The sequence below is a fragment of the Zalophus californianus genome, chromosome 13 (assembly GCF_009762305.2).
Source record: "Zalophus californianus isolate mZalCal1 chromosome 13, mZalCal1.pri.v2, whole genome shotgun sequence".
Lineage (NCBI taxonomy): Eukaryota > Metazoa > Chordata > Mammalia > Carnivora > Otariidae > Zalophus > Zalophus californianus.
In genome coordinates this window covers 47,599,292-47,612,632 of record NC_045607.1, presented here as the reverse complement: position 1 = coordinate 47,612,632, position 13,341 = coordinate 47,599,292, and the positions used below count along the sequence as shown (strand labels likewise).

The 13,341-nt window shown below is 42.1% G+C and overlaps 1 protein-coding gene across 3 annotated transcripts; it reads right to left on the bottom strand.

Moving 5' to 3' along the window:
* Positions 1-2,848: 2,848 nt before the first annotated feature.
* On the bottom strand, positions 2,849-12,936 carry CDKN2B (cyclin dependent kinase inhibitor 2B). 3 transcript variants are annotated; one of them, XR_004819535.1, is made up of 4 exons: positions 12,400-12,936; positions 9,462-9,728; positions 5,747-5,817; positions 2,849-3,150 (listed from the first exon to the last, which is right to left on the bottom strand). XR_004819535.1 is itself a non-coding variant. In XM_027615818.2 (2 exons), exons 1-2 carry the CDS (start codon positions 12,553-12,555, stop codon positions 9,468-9,470), a joined length of 417 nt encoding a protein of 138 aa, XP_027471619.1. In that variant the 5' UTR covers positions 12,556-12,934; the 3' UTR covers positions 8,196-9,467. The 3 variants fall into 3 exon arrangements, 2 of the variants coding, with proteins under 2 accessions (XP_027471619.1, XP_027471621.1); XM_027615818.2 differs by lacking the exons at positions 2,849-3,150; positions 5,747-5,817 and having other exon boundaries at positions 8,196-9,728; positions 12,400-12,934; XM_027615820.2 differs by lacking the exons at positions 2,849-3,150; positions 5,747-5,817 and having other exon boundaries at positions 8,196-9,728; positions 12,282-12,529.
* Between the last annotated feature and the right edge of the window lie 405 nt (positions 12,937-13,341).

Sequence of the window (13,341 nt, the reverse complement as noted above, 5' to 3'; positions counted from 1 at the left end):
TCCCCGCGCCTCCCTTCCTCCTCCTGCCCCTCTTCTTTTCCACACCACTGATTCTTTATTGCTCGGCCATCCTCCCTCCTCCTCCCCCTTCCCCGCTGCGATCCACTCAGCACAGGAAAAGCGGGGGAAGGAAAGGAAGCAGCGGCATAAAGGAGGGGTGAGTCGAGGATACAGGGGCGGCCTGAGGACAAGGAGCTCAGTTCCCAGAGCGCAGCCTGGCAGGTCCCCGGCTGCGGGGCTGGATGGAGCTCGGACGCGGGCTCGCTGGCTCCACGGAGGCGGGGAGTCGAGCCCAGGACGCCGCTTTCCGGCCGGCGGCGCTGACCCGGTGCCCCAGCCTCCCCCGCCTGCAGTCAGTCGCGATCGATCTAGAGCCTCGCCGGGTGCACGCGCGGCCTGGGCCGGCCGTAGGGCAGAGGATGTGGAACTAGCTAGGCCCAGCCTTCGCGGAACCTTAAAGGTGGCCCGCCGCGCTGTGGCTTCTACTTATGCCCGGGCCTGGTGGTTTAGCTAAGGAAGAGGACCCTCAGCATGAGAGCCGACGGGGCCTTATACATCAGGTGCCAAGCTCCGCGGTACGTGGAGACAGTGAGGTTTGCGTTGCCCAAGCCACCGTACACTACCGAGAGGCCAGGTCTGGCGGCAGGCTTCTGCCGGTTCTCCATCCCTACCCTCATCGCACGACTTAGCCGCGGACCAGGCCGGTGGCATGAAGTGAGACTTATGTACCAGTCTTAAATAGCTACTCTAAATATCTAGATCTTCACAAACGCGCTTCTCCCCTCTCCTGTGGGATTCACTCAGAATTTCCCGAACACCGTGTTCCCTACTGGGGCTACTTGCCACCCCTCCGTCCAGAGTGAATCCCCTTTCTCGGTCTTCATAGGCCAGCTCTTTCTCCTTCAGATGCTTCTCAAGTTTCCCTGCTCAGAGACTCTCCCTCTTTCAGGCCGCATCTTATCACCATGGTGGGTTGTTTTTTTTTTTTCCCCCTTTCAGTATAGAATTTAGCGAACAAAGTTTTCGTATGTAATTGTTTACTTGTTTGTGGTTTGTCTCTTACAGTAGTCTGTAAACTCCATGGGAGGCAGATCCTGCTCTTTTGCATTACAGCGATGACCCTCTTCCCCCCCACCCCTCCCAAAAAAACTTCATAGAGGGGATGGATTAGTAAAAATACACACAATTATAATGAGGGGATTTCATTTTATGGCCCAGAGGAGGGGCACTTTAGGGGGTGGGTAGTTCAGAGAAAGCATCCTGGAGGAAAAAGGGAGCTGCCCGATTCCAGCATGGTATTATTGAAGGAACCTGGAGAAGTGGAAGAGTGAGGGTTTCCAGGCAGGCGATTAGCTGTGGCAGTAAACCATGGAAGAATACGTGTGTTGCACATCTCCTGAAATTATTAGTTTCCAGAGAAAAATTGGAAAATTTTTATATAAAATTTCCAGAGAAATTCTGTTTCCAAAGAAACAGAGCCAATAGGATGGGTGTGCGTGTGCCTGTGTGTATGATTTATTCTAAGGAACTAGCTTATCTGATTATAGGGGCTGACAAGTCTGAAATCTGCAAGACAGATAGTTGAGGCTGGAGACCCAGGGAGGAGCTGATGCTGCAGTTTTGAGTCAAGCAGCCTGGAGAAAGAATTGCTTCTTTGGAAAAACTGTCTTTTCACTTAAGGCCTTGGTGAGTTCTGCACACATTATGGAGGGTAATCTGCTTTATTCAAAGTCTATGGATTTAAATGTTAATTATACTGAAAAGTACCTTCCCAGCAACATCTTGACTGGTATTTGACAAAACAGCTGGTACTGTAACCTAGGCAAGGTGACACCTAATATTAAATATCATATTATCCCATTATGTCTGGGGTCTGCTGAGTTTTCTCAGTTTTCCAGACAAGTTTAAATTCAGGAATCTGTCTGTATTGATTGGGCCCATACAACCTAACCTGTAGCCCTTTCATCTTCACCCAGACTTGTTCAGGGGATAAGGGAAGTTGCCCACTTCAGAGGAATGCCATTTGAGTAAGAGCATTAAGGTCATTATACAATAAGCTCTGTGTTCAATGAATATAAGTTTTAAAATTTAAACTTAAATTCCATCTTGGTTTTCCCCTGCTGCCCAATACCTGTGTTTTGTAAGTTGTGGCATGCAGGGGAATTCTATGCAATTTTAATAGTAGACTAAGCAAAATACAATTATGTAGATGAATCTTTAGCAAAACAACCAATTTGTGGCATTACAAAGACTTTTGGAATTCCAAATGACTTTTGGCTGTGTGCTCTTCAAAAAATGTAGGATCAAGGACTGAGCATTAGTATGTGTACACCCTTTTACTTGTATTACTTATTGTATTGTACAGTGGCCCTTTGAATTTGGGATAACTGCTTCTATTTTACGGGTGAGAAAACTGAAGCCGCAGGGGCTCAAGTCTTGGACAGTCTATGACCAGCAAGTGCTAGGGCTGGAATCATCAAGAAGGTTTTTGGACTATAAGTCTTGTGCTCTTTTTGTCGTACTAAAGGATGGAGTCAATAGGGAATGAGCCATCAGTGGGTCATTTGTGCAATTAGAGAATCACTGAATGTGATTTCTTTTCTTTGCTCTTTTCCTTTGGCCTAAAAAATTGATCTCTTAGATCTTAGTTTTTTTTTTTACTCATAAGTTTTAAGGCATAGATCTCTCTTAGATTTTTTTTTAAAGATGTTATTTATTTATTTGACAGAGAAAGACACAGCAAGAAAGGGAACATAAGCAGGGGGAGTGGGAGAGGGAGAAGCAGGCTCCTGGCTGAGCAGGGAGCCCGATGTGGGGCTCGATCCCAGGACCCTGGGATCATGACCTGAGCTGAAGGCAGACGCTTAATGACTGAGCCACCCAGGCGCCCCCAAAAATATACTTTTTTTTTTTAAAGAGCAATTATGTTCACAGCCAAAGTGAGCTCTTGGCTTTTTAATGGAGGAAAATTATTTTCTATTTTGGATCAGCAAATTCATCCCACAGGCAGAGATAGAAGAGGATATTTTACTTGCTTTGTGCCACTGTCCCCCCACTCCCATAATGTCCAGGATATTAGTTCCTTCTCTCAGGTAACTCTTGATGATCAGAATTCCATGAGAAACTTCCATAATACTGCACATGTTCAAGCTGAAAACCCCAAAAGTATAAGACAAAAGTCACCATAAGCAAGATTTTAAAACTATCGTTTGAACATACAACAAAAGATTAACTTTTAAAATATAAAAACATATATGAACAAAAAGGTAAACCAGTAGAAATATGAGCAAAGAATACAACGGGTAGCTTATAGTAGAGCATATACAAATGGTCAGAAAAATATATGAAAAGATACTCAGTTTTACTCATTAGTAAAGAAAGGTAACAGAAACAATGACATATCTATGGGTGTGGCAAAAATTAAAAAAGGAGCGATAATGTTGGTAAAGACAGGAAACACACACACTATTGTAATTTGGTGTGATTGTTTTGGAAGGCAACTTTAGAGTATTTATAAAAATTGAACATGCATATGTGTCCCTTTGACTTAGCAATTCCTCTCCTATAGCTCATATAAGTATGCAAAGATACACATACATAAATATATGCGTGGAAATATATATACCATACATGTACTGTGTGTGTATATATATATGTATGGAAAGAGATATATGCTATGCATGCATGTATTTGTGTTTATGATATTTGTATTTTTATATATACAGATATATGTTTATACACATATGTAAAGATATATGTCCCTTTAACTCAGCATTTCCACTCAATAACTCATACCAGTATGAAAAGTGTATATATATATATATTTATGTGCATATATACACACACTCATATGTAATATTGAAGATATACAGACACACACATATATACACATGCACAAATAAGTTTGGAAAGATTTTACACAGAGACACACATATGCACACACACTTTGTGTGCATGGGTGTGTGACAGAGAGATGTATTCTTTTTTTTTGAGAGAGAGAGATATTCTTAACCCTTGAAGTTTCTCTCCTATAAATTTCTGCAGATAGTTCATATAAGAATGCAAAAAAGATTCTTTATAGCATCATATATAGTAGCAAAAAAAAAGCAAGAAAGGAAAAAGGAGATAATTTATGTGTTTGCCAATAGATTTCTTTTTTAAACTGGGTTTCATCCATAAAATACAAAATTATATAGCCATAAAAAAATGAAGTGCATCTATCTGTCCTGCTAATGGAAGTTGTCTAAGATCTATTACTAATCAAAGAAAACAAATAGTTGTGGAATAGTATGATCCCATTTATGTTTTCCAAATGTGTGTACTGTGGGAGAGGTGTTTACAATTATATGTACCTATATTTCTGGAAGGTTAGTTAAAAAAATTTAAAAAGAGTGGTTACCCCTGGGTAGTGAGAATGGGGAGGGGTAGTGAGGTTTTAGGAGATTTTTACTTAATTTTGTTTATTTTTTGTACTGCTTGAAAGTTTACCGTGAATGAAAATTCTAAAGTAACCACCACAGACATCTCAAATCTAGAGATACTAATTCTGTAGACCTGATGGTCAGTAAATCTAAATTTTAGAACATCTCTGTATGTAGGTGATTCTAATATGGAGCCAAGATTGAGAACCATGTCCCTATCTGTTGGTCTCCAATGACTGGCGGGGACAGCACTATCTTTGTAAAGATATAATAAATACCTGAGGTGAATGTAAAATGAAATGTCATTTAATTTTTCTCTAGAGAGATGACATTACATTTTTTTTGTTTGTTTATGGTGATATTTAAGCAGATCAAAAGGCTCCTGCAATTCTGGATAGATCTGTATGTGATAACTCTATCGAAGGCAGTCCAGAGATTGGAGAGTAGTAGAAGATGCCCGAAAATTTTAGGCAAGGTTAGTGTTTAAAACTCTAGGTGGCATGTTGGGAGGAGATACAGGGGACGGCAGAGGTTTCTTCTATGCCCTAGGAGAGGTGGTAGAACCCAGCAACTCAGACCCACAGGTACTGGTACTCTAATGCCTGGGGCTTCTGAGTGGGAAAGGGATTAGCAGGTGTTTGGGGGGTCCTTTGTAAACTTCCACTATAATGTAGATGGCTGTGAGTCAGCATGTCACCTTCACACATCTCTCAGGGTTTTTTCCCCTGGCAAAACCTTTCAAACTTCAAATTAGTGAATCAGAGTTGGATGCTCAGTTTTGATGTACATGCTGATTTATATTAGTGTGCTTGGTATGTAATCCATGCTAGTTACATATTATTTCATTAGCAGCACTTGTTTCAAAGCAAATTTGTGGCAAAATTAATAAAGAAATTATAAATATATAAAATTTAAACATTTAAATTAAATTAAATTAAAACAAAAATTTAATAAATAAATATACTTAATTTGTATACATTTATAATTATGTTATACATTATACATATTATACATAGTTATCTAATTAAATATAAATGATAAATATAAATGACCTACAAAAGTTACCATTTCTAAAAGTAAAGTAATTCTTCTCCTTATGCAAGGAATGATATTAAAATCTTCTGAGGGGGGAGTCGAGAGGCAAGAAAGGAGCCATCCTATTTGTTGTAGCTGAACTTGAGAAAAGTTTTATAGAAAACCAAGGCAGTAGGGAATGAGCAGATTCTGATTATTTTAGGTCTGGGAACATTTCGCAAATCCCGTCAGTATGTAGACCATATAAGTTTGTTTTGGTTTGATTTGATTAATTCTGTTGAATTACTGACCTTGCACAAAACACCACCAAGCTGTTCCTCCTTGTATTCCTTTTGTTGCTTTCATCTCCTTCTCTGCCCTCCTGAATAGCGACAGGTACACATTTAGGTGATACAGAAGTCTTCCCTAACCAGCTGGTTTCTACTATCCCCCAGGCAAAATTTAAGGACCTAAAGTTTCAAGGAATCCAATAGAAACAAACGAGAAAGTACAGACCCCTAGAAATGGGTCTGTAAGATCCATGACTGCTGTTTACCGAGTTACTTACCTTGAATGACTATGTATTTTAGCATTTTCTCACCTTCACACTTTGTTCTTCTGATATCCCAACCTCTCTCTCTCTCTGTCTCTCTCCCCCTCCCTCCCTCTTTTAAGTAAGCTCTACAACCCAGCGTGGGGCTTGAACTCACCACCCCAAATAACCAAATCAAGACTCAGAAATCAAGAATCACATGCTCTACCAACTGAGCCAGCTAGGTGCCCCAGCCCAAGCTTTTCTCTTGGTTCTAACTCCTAAACCAACCCATTCTAGGTCAGAATCCCTTGTTATATGCTCATTTTAAAACCACTTTTTCTTTCAGAACATTTATATTAGTTTGCAATGCCTACTTCAGCATTACTTTATAAATCTATTTGGTCTACTTGCTTATCTCACTTTAAGAAACTAATTCCTCTAGTGGCTTTGAGTGGCATTAAGAGAAATGCAAAAAGCAACAGGGAAAATGAGAGGTAAAACAAAATGAGAAAGACCTGAACATTTAAACTATTAATTTGCAAAGCATACTTTCTGCTCCTAGTTTTCGCAAATTTGTCTTGCAAATTTGTCTGTAATTTTTCAACTAACTGGTGGAGGTGGTGCTTAATAAAGATTTTTTTTTTCCCTTCCAGGGCTCAGGAATTTTAAAATATATCTTTCCTCTCTATTCTTCTATGTATCTTTCCTTGACTCTTAGCATGGCACAATTATTACTAATAAAATATAAGACCCCACTACATTCATATATGCCACAAATTCATAAAGGGATAAAGCTTTAGTGATGGTAGGGAACTTTGGAGTTATCTAGTCTAATTCCCACCTTTTATAGATGAGGGAAATTGAGGCTAATCAAAGTCACAGGACTCAGGTCATGTAGTTAGAGAACCAGTCCTGGGACCCAGGTCTTCCATTTTTCCAGTCAGGTCCTACCTTCTCTTTCCTTCCTTCCCTCTTTCCTTCCTTCCTTTCCTTCCCTTCCCTGGCATTATAAATAGGACAGGAGAAGATCATGGAAAGTATTGTGACACAACTATTGTTGCTCCTTCAACTAATTTTTAAACTTAAAATTGTATTTTCTTACATATGTTCTACCATCTATCATCTCTATGTTCATACCTATTTGTAGTTTAGTTAAGTGAACACTGTGAAATTATACCAACCCCCAAATTATTCAAGTTTTCACAGAATGACTCAATAGGTTGTTAGTAATGAAAAACTTAGGATGTCAGAATTAGCTGCTAACATATACGTGAAAGCAGATCTTTTTTATTTTATTTTTACAATTTTATTTATTTCTTTAATCTCTGCACCCAATGTGGGGCTTGAACTCATGACCCAAGATCAAGAGTCACATGCTCTATCTACCAACTGAGCCAGTCAGGCGCCCCAGACCTCTTGTATTTTAAGTGACACTGACTTTTGCATTTTCTACATAAGGTAGTCCACAGAAGTGCTTCTCAGATGACTTCTATCATTTTTCCAGATCACTGATTCTACTTGCTCTTCTGGTAGAATCTTGAACCATGTCTTGAACATTGGAAGAATTATACCCTATTATAAAAAATAATCAACTAATATTTCTCTATCTTGTTCTCATCTGGGAAATGATACCTATCTCTCAGGTTTAAGTATTAAATGAACAAATATATTTTAATGTATGTCCAGCACAAGTTATGTGTCAATAAGTGCTTACATATTTTTCGCAATAAGAAATGCTCTGATTCTCAACAAACTTTCCCCAGTAATGTATTCATTTGGGTATAAAGAATTGATGGGGAAGTAAAGATTTTTTTTTATTCAATTTAAAGAAACCCCTTCTTTTGGTCTCTCAAATTAGTTTTTTTTATGTTTCTCTCACTCTCTCACACACACCCCATAAATCTTTTCCTAGTATGTGTAGCAGTTTTTTTTATAAATTGTTGTTGATATCATTTATCAATAATTATTATAAAGAGTGAGAGAAGTGAACCTCTTTGAGTCTTTAACATTTCTCAGGAGTTAGTGGTAAATCCATGATCATACATTTTTAAACCAAAATATCCACATCTTTGAGTCCAATCTATTGTTTTTTCTTTATTAAAGCATTGAAGTATCAGTTGTTCCAATGCTGTAAGGAATCAAGCAATGCTGGACATTAAATCCTAAAGCAGTACACCTTTAGTTTGTTCAGCAGATATGAAGACATTCCATGAGCCATCATCATATATTTTCAACAGTTTTATATTCAATTTACTCTTTCAGCAACCCTTTGGGAAATACCCCGAAATAATTTACTGGGCAAGTGCATCGGTTTTCTAAAAGATATTTGGAATATTTCATAGTTTGACCCCCTGAGACACTCTAGTGAAGGAAACGGTCAGAAAATTTAACAAAGAAATAAATAGGTTAGGGATGAATGGGTCTAAGCTTTAGCACTGTGACAGAGCTTCATTTAAAAGCTGTACTTCTTCCTCACCGAGGAGCACGAGTTACTTTGTTATTTAAAGCCAGTAAGAGTGTTACCGAAAAACAACTGAAAAGTACAAAATATCACAAAATCTTTTCACGGGGGGGGGGGGGGTGGGGTGGGGGGTGGTTCTTTATCCTCTCGTATATAGATGAAGCAAGTCCTTACAGTTAATCGCGACAGTTGCTCTCCCTACAATCCAGCACGTCATCCTGTGCGCTGACTTCTGGAACTCCCCAAGAATCTCCTCTCGACTGAATAACAAACAGCAAGCACCTGCCCCTCTCCGGGAGCGGTTCTGTGTCATCTTGACCCAGGGATGGTAGAACCTGTGGGAAGATTCAAGGTGGCTCTCACATCCTCCTTTCCCGTCACTATCCGGTGGAAATGGGCACAAGTCCCCAGGGCTTCGCAGGTGACTTGGGTGGCAACACACAACCTATAAAGCCTTGGGCACCTGCTGATGGCGTCTACTGTTGAACTAGTCTTCGGCATTGTGGTTGTCGTCTCCTCAGTCTTCAGAGGTTTCCTTCTAGCCTCCAGCGCCTCAAACCCAATGTAGGGGCTTCTGATGCGCTCCTTCGAGGTCAGAGGGCAAATGTGCCATCTGCCTCCTGCTCAAATGCCAATCATCGCCGCCTCCCACTCTGCTGCCAGCTTGCTTCCAGTGAAGTTTGGCAGACACCTGGGGTCGTTAGGGACTTTATAGGCCGCTTTTTGCCAGAAAACCCTGAAAAGTGAACAACACTCGGGAGCTTCACGTTCAGCTCCTAAATCTCTCTGGAAATCCATTTGTACCACCTCTGCGTTTGGCTGCACTGTGAGTGTGAGGGCGGGATCCAGGGGAAAAGAAGAAAGAAAAAAAAAATGTGTTCACGGTCTGCTTCTCCTCCCCCACGGTGAGTCAAGTCTCCTGGAAGGCTTTCAGGCTTTCCGCCGCTCCACATTTGTAGCCTGCCTTGAACTAAGTTGGGGGTGGGGAACAGGGGAGAAAAGAAATGTCGTTGTGGGCGGCTGGGGGTACCTGCCATCAGTCTCCTGCAGCTGCGCGCAGGTACCCGGCGACAGCGCGGTGGCCCCGCTCCTCAGCCAGGTCCACGGGCAGGCGGCCCCAGGCATCGCGCACGTCCAGCCGCGCGCCGGCTCGGTGCAGCACCACGAGCGTGTCCAGGAAACCCTCCCGGGCCGCGTCGTGCACAGGTCGGGTGAGGGTGGTAGGGTCGGCGCAGTTGGGCTCCGCGCCATGGCACAGCAGCAGCTCGGCCACCCGGGTGCTGCCCATCATCATGACCTGCCGGAGAGAGCAGAGTGGTCAGGGCAGGGACGGTGGTCAGGGCAGCAAGATTCAGGCCTGGACCGGGACAGGTAGAACCGTTTCAAAGAAATACCTATTCATGAAGTATCCACTTAACGCAGGGGCACTTACAAGTCTCAGGAGTCTGGTTATGCTTCGTTTGCTGATGCAATCCCAACACCCTCCCCCCTCTCCCCTGTTATAACTCTTTACTCAGTCCTGAGTTGCATCTTATTCTCCAAACATGCGGAGACAAGAAAGAGCTGATAATAAAGCTCTAATAGTCGTTGTGCAAAAAGGAAAATTTTGATTTCTTTTGGAACATGGGAATCTATTTCGTTAAATGATTTATGGGCAGAGTTACGTCTAAAAGCTTTTAAAGTCTTAGATTATTTCCCTTGATGTCTCTCCCACCTCAGCCATAATCCGGATCTAAAAATATTTATTAGGCAGTCAGCTGATATTTTACAGAGAGAAATGCTTTAGAGGAGAAATAATGTTTTATTTATTTATTTTTTAAGAGTTTATTTATTTGACAGAGAGAGACAGCCAGAGAGGGAACACAAGCAGGGGGAGTGGGAGAGGGAGAAGCAGTTTCCCCAAGGAGCAATCCCAGGACCCTGGGATCAAGACCTGAGGTGAAGGCAGACACTTAATGACTGAGCCGCCCAGGCACCCCTGAAATAATGTTTTAAGTTGTTTAGTTTTCCTCTTAAATCCGCTGTGGGAGGCTTTTATGTTTCATTGTCGTATATGTTTGCGCTCATAAACTGAATATAGTCTGACAGTTTGAGCCAAAATTGGAGATAGAGGGGAAAAAGTAATGTCACGTCTAGTCTTATAAGATGATGAAAATGAGTTATTTTTTTAACAGATGATTTACCATTTTTAGTATTTTAAGTTTACATTATAGGTAAGGGATAAAGTTTAAAGGGTAATATATTTAATGTAACATAAACACTATATTTACATTGTACAGGATTTTATAATGTAACAGGATTTTATAATGTTAGATAGTAAATTGCTATGTAAAATAGAGCTCAGATGTTAGTCACATCAGAGCAATGAATAATTTAGAAAAAAGATGTTTTGGAGCTGTAAGCCTGTAGCATCCACTTGTGTATATGTACATTATACAAACATTTACTTTCTTATTTTAACAATAAAACAGTTTTTGATAACTAAATATCCAAAATGGACTTCTTTATTCTTGTGAGTTTATGTATTTTAAAATGTACCATGTAATTGAAAGACAGTACTTTTTGTTTCATGAATATTAGAAACGTCCATTTCCTCCCTTAAAAACCATGATATGTTATCATTTCCACTAGTGATGTATGTCAGATATTTCATATATAGAGGGAAAAAAAGTGGTTCTTAGTATCTCAGAAAATGATGAATTAAAACTATAATTAAAATCTATTTTAAAAATTATTAATATCATTTGAAGTCTTTAAAAACTACAATATTTTTGCAGCTTTAAACTATTCCTCATTTCTTTTTCTTTTTTTTTAAAAAGATTTTATCCCCTTATTTGAGAGCGCACGCACACATGGTGCATGCACACACACAAGCAGGGGAGGCAGAAGAGGCAGAGGGAGAGGCAGAGGGAGAGGAAGAAGCAGACTCCCCACTGAGCAGGGAGCTGGAGGCAGGGCTTGATCTCAGGACCCTAAGATCATGACCCCAGGGGAGGGCAGATGCTTAACCGACTGAGCCGCAAGCTATCCCTCACTTCTTATAACACTTTTCTAAGAATGCAAAAGGAATGAACATATATTTCTTTAAAAATCTACACAATGAATAAGATTCCTTAATAACAGCTTGGATCTAGAACGTGACACTGAGATGAATACTAACCATTATAGTCAACAATAAAGCACAAAACATTACCTTGGATTTTAAAGGAATTTAAAAAAATCAGTACTAATTAAAGGGATTCATAAACATATTGAATAAAGGATTTTAACAATGAAGAGGCGAATTATTTATGTAGACCCTCTGCCATTTAAAAAGGACCTAAAAATTGCTGCAAGCATGCTTTTGTAATCACTGTATAATTAAACAAAAATATATGGAAGCATATTTTTCTTATGTAACACTCAAGAGACACTGCTAATGTAAAAGGAATTAAGTTCTGTGGTCGAGGAATCCTGGCTTATCTCTTTGTATTCAGTTTGCCTCTACGAGAAAGGAACAAGAGAATTTTATATTGCAGCCTAGAAGTGCATGGTAATTTTTTTCATGCGCTATGATTCTGCATCATTCCTCAAATCTAATCCAGATTGTGTAATTTGTCATTTAATTATCTCTATCAATGAAAGTTGATCGATATTTATTGAGAGACAGACAAAAGTTTTCCTCCCCAAATAACCTCTCCTTTTCTCCCCAATTGAATTTATCCCTTCCATCTGTGATCACGAGACGGAGAGAGTATTGACATTTTTTCCACTACTAAAAAGAAAACCAAACTGAAGTAGTGGTTTCTTTCAATCCCTCTCTTTAGGATCCTTGGTGGGGGAGAACCTGCTTTACACCTGGGCTCCACACCTCAAGGAAGAGAGACACAGGTACGTTGGTGAAGATCTCGGTCCCAGCCGCGTCCCACGGAGGCCGCTCCCCTTTGTTCATGCGCCCCCTGCCGGCGAGGGCCCAGGGCCCCAGCTACCTGGATCGGCCGCCTCCCGAAGCGGTTGACTCCGTTGGGATCCGCACCGGTTTCCAGGAGCTGCCGCACGGTCTCCACTTGCCCCTGCGCCGAGGCGTTGGCCAGACCCGCGTCGTCGCCACCACCACCGAGCATGCCCTTGTCCTCCTCGCGCATTTCGCAGGCCGCAGACGCAGACTGACCGGGATAATCCACCGCTGGCCGTGAGCGTCGCCACACTCCCTTGTTCCCCACCTCGCCCTGGCGCCGTCTCCCCTCCGTGGGAAAGCTCAGGTCAGCTTCAGCCCTCTTTCGCCGTCCTTCTGTCGCCTTGGAGGTCCTTGCAATGGCCGTGCCACTCGTGGTTAAGCCGGGCTTTTCCCGGCTCGCTCCCGGGAAAAAGCGCCTCGCGTGGCCGCAGCCGAGCGCAGGGTGCCTCCGGCCGCCGAGCGCGGGCGCGTCGCAGCGTTCACTGCCGAGCCTCGCTCCGGCTAGATGGAGAGCCGGCTGGGAATGAATCCGTTTCACGCTGGGCTGCCGGGCAGGGCATTCCCCACCCCCTTAGGCTCCGCCCCCTGTCCGGCCGGCCGGCGCTGGCACTTCCCACTCCGCTGGCCCGGAGGCCTGGCCCGCAGATGACGTTACAGCCGACGAGGTAGGGGCGGGCGGGAGGGAAGCCATCCCGGAGTGCGCTGGGACGCATGCGCCAGACACTGGGCGTGCGGAGCTTGCTGTCCTGCTGGCCCAGTGTCCTGCAAGGCCTTAGCTAAGGTTTTGGAAAAGTTGAATTAAAGCACTCACTCCTCCTAATCCCCTCCCTCCAGCAGGCGGAGCAGAGGATTTCTATTCCTTCAGTCCTATGCCAGCTGGTTTCGCTCTGGAGACGTTAGTCGTTCCTTGTGCAATTGAACGACTAGGAGAAAGGCATTCAAAATAACTTCGTCTCCCCTAAGATTTCTGAAA

Coding starts and splice junctions, on each gene's coding strand:
- CDKN2B (XM_027615818.2), bottom strand. CDS start 12,555: ATGCGCGAGGAGGACAAGGGCATGCTCGGTGGTGGTGGCGACGACGCG. Junction 9,729..12,399: donor TCGGGAGGCGGCCGATCCAG/GTAGCTGGGGCC, acceptor TCTCTCCGGCAG/GTCATGATGATGGGCAGCAC.